At 35.9% G+C, this 2,972-nt stretch overlaps 1 protein-coding gene across 1 annotated transcript in view; it reads right to left on the reverse strand.

Moving 5' to 3' along the window:
• Nucleotides 1–2,962, reverse strand: part of LOC121813865 (interferon-induced protein 44-like) — a gene marked incomplete at its 3' end in the record, with an annotated part of 5,222 nt that extends 2,260 nt beyond the window's left edge. The window contains 3 exon segments of the mRNA XM_042217812.1: nucleotides 2,127–2,160; nucleotides 2,290–2,322; nucleotides 2,805–2,962. Of these exon segments, the coding sequence (XP_042073746.1) occupies nucleotides 2,127–2,160; nucleotides 2,290–2,322; nucleotides 2,805–2,841 (104 nt within the window).
• Nucleotides 2,963–2,972: the final 10 nt, after the last annotated feature.

The following is a 2,972-nucleotide window of genomic DNA, read 5'->3' on the forward strand; positions in this document are numbered from 1 at the left end:
ATTTACTCATCAGTAATTCTTTTCTTTGGTGAGCTCAGTGAAAGACTTGAATAAATCCTCCCCTCTTGTTGTCCCTTTCATAGGCAAAACAGCAAGACTTTCCTCACCTAGTGTGACATCAACAACATACCTTGCAATCACGCTGAACTGAGATAAATGGCTTACGTCTGTTGACTCATGCAAATCAAGAGAAAAGAATGGATGCATTTATGTCCTTCACTTGTGTTTTGCCATTTGATTTGCCATCAATTGTGAACAGTTCTTGCAAACAGAGGAATGTCTTTTATTTGTTTGATTATCTTGTCTTTATCCGAAAAGTCATCAAGAAGTTCATTGGCATCATCAAGCACAAATGTTTTGGCATAATCCCCATCTGTGAATGTCTTTGCATTTTTCACAACTGCTAAAGCATCAGCAAAGCTAGCCGAATTCAAGTCACCTTGTTGCTAGCACACCAGAGTTGTGCCATAATGAAAGTGGTTCTCTGATGTTGCCTCCACTGATGCAGATTGAGTATGACTTCTTTTTTAAATATATATATATATATAAGCATGTAGGGCTGTTCGATATAACGATATATATATCTGATGACGATATAAAAACGTCTATTGTTTCATTTTACGCTATCGTTTGTTTCGTATATATTTTATATAACCACACTACGGACGGACAAGCGCCTGTTTTTCTGCGTTGTGGTTAGCAACAACAATGGGTAACAGCATCGCGTGTCCGCTTGTTTATGTTCCAGATAAACCTTTCACAATAAAGCTCAAGATCCTGTTGAGACTTTTCAAAATAAACTGAATCACGTGAAAGAGCAGATTATTTACGGATGAGAAGTAAAAAAGAGCCGCCAGGTGCTAAAAAATAAACCTTAGACTCAAACGTTAGAACAGGCTTTTCCCAATTGAATGAATTGTTTCAAGGCAGACCGAAAGTCTTCTTCCATGACTTCATTCAATTGTTGGCTTCAGTTATGGCCAGAGCCACTCTCCAGTTGGCCTGCCAGTACCTGTCAGCTATCTCCAGTCATTACTACACTCTTTTTTGCAGTCAGGACATGCTATATTGTATTTAGATAGAAGCTAGCGAGCTAACTTCCTGCTAACTTCTAACTCCGTTAAATGTCATAAATTCCGTTTTCATGGATGCCTGGATGTTAAACTCAATTGTTACACCTGATAGAGCAGAACGCCAATCATTTTATTAAAGATGAAAGACTTTAGACCATGCCATAGTGATCGTTTGATATATGGACCTGCAGCGGAGTTTAGGCCCAGACACGGCTAGTGACGTCAGACTGAACAATCGGATAGTTTCATGCATCGGTTAAAACACTCGACTCCAGCTACATGATGTGCAACTGGAAACACTTCCTGCAAGACGAGCTGTAATTCACAGAATTTACAGAAAATGTTACATTTTTGTGATTTATATCGTTATCGGGATGACAGAATTCTTATATCGGGATATGAGATTTTGGTCATATCGCACAGCCCTTTAAGCATGCTTTCATTTTCTTCTGGCTTCCAGGAATTTCCCCCTCACTTGTCCAAACTAGTCTGTTATAGGTTCTTTGTTTGTATGTGTCTGGCAGGATCTGTGTGTGGCATGCAGGAATGTAGAACGCGAATGGAGACTGTTGGAGATGAAAAGTGAACTAAAAGCAGCTTTATTGCTGGACATGAGGGAAACTAACTAACCCGAGGAACACAAAATAAACTAGAAAGACAAGGCATGTGATTTTGTTAAATAAAAGTTTGCTTTGACGTATCATGTAACTCATTGGCCTGATTGTCAGAGACATAAGAGGAAAATGCGATGATGATCTATAAAGATTATAAGAAGTATAACACCAAGAGGCAAGGGAGAAGCAACAGCAGAAAATAACTAATCCTGTGAATTCCTAATGTAATACCTTTATTTCAGCACTCAGTGCACTCTCAGCACCATGTTTCATTGCCAGCAATACAGCTGCACATTGGAGGTTTGAATCTCTCTACTGATACATTTACACATTATATAATCTGGTCTGAGACTGACATCAAATGGCAAACATGTGTTAAAAACATAGCTCACATTTAAGTTCTAGAACACAAAGAATAAACCACCCCCATAATACTCACTTCCATGGTATTTTTCTTTCTTCTACCCGTAAAACTGTAAAATGAACATGTTAATTGTGTGAATCACACGAGAAGGAAATTGTTTTAAATTCATTATACATCGTTATGTGTTGGTTTAATCTTAAAGTTTAAAGATTTTTATTATAAATTTTAAATTTCTTACGGGGAGGTGAAGGAGGAGGTGAAGGGGGAGTACCTGCAATTAAAATATGACATTCTAGCAACATGTTGACAACACTTTTCCATATTCAATGTTACTTATACAATTTACTCCCTTATGTTAAATGAAATGTTATCATTTGCGATGTTCAGATTAAAAGTACATCATCGTTTTTTTCCATTATAAAATCACTTTGCAAAATTCAATGACTGAACAAGATCAAGTTAAGATGAGAATCCAGGATTTTCTTTTTTAGCAGCTTTGGTGTACACACCTCAAAAAACTATTCAGTATTTCAGTCAGGCAAGTTTTATTTGTAAAGAGTAATATTATATGAAAAAGCCCAAAGAGCTTGACATGCATGAAAACACACTGAGAGCAAAATTAAAAAAAAAGAAAGAAAAAAAAGAAAGAAAACAAAATTTATGAACTTATTAAAGTAGAGCTGCAAACAAACAAGTAAATCACCACAAATATTTAATCCATAAACATGTTACATTAAAAAAAAAACTGCTTACCCAACATAGATTTGAAAATTTTCCTAAAGAAGCTCATGTTTTTTGCACCGACTATCTGTGAATAAAACAGGTAGTTGGGAATATATATCCAGGATATTGGACTATATATATTGGACTATATACAAATTGCATTTAATCATTGTTTTTCCTACCATATTGAAATGATTA

The sequence above is a fragment of the Haplochromis burtoni genome, unplaced genomic scaffold (genome assembly GCF_018398535.1).
Source record: "Haplochromis burtoni strain Fernald_Lab_line unplaced genomic scaffold, NCSU_Asbu1 Contig_3102, whole genome shotgun sequence".
NCBI classification, from domain to species: domain Eukaryota; kingdom Metazoa; phylum Chordata; class Actinopteri; order Cichliformes; family Cichlidae; genus Haplochromis; species Haplochromis burtoni.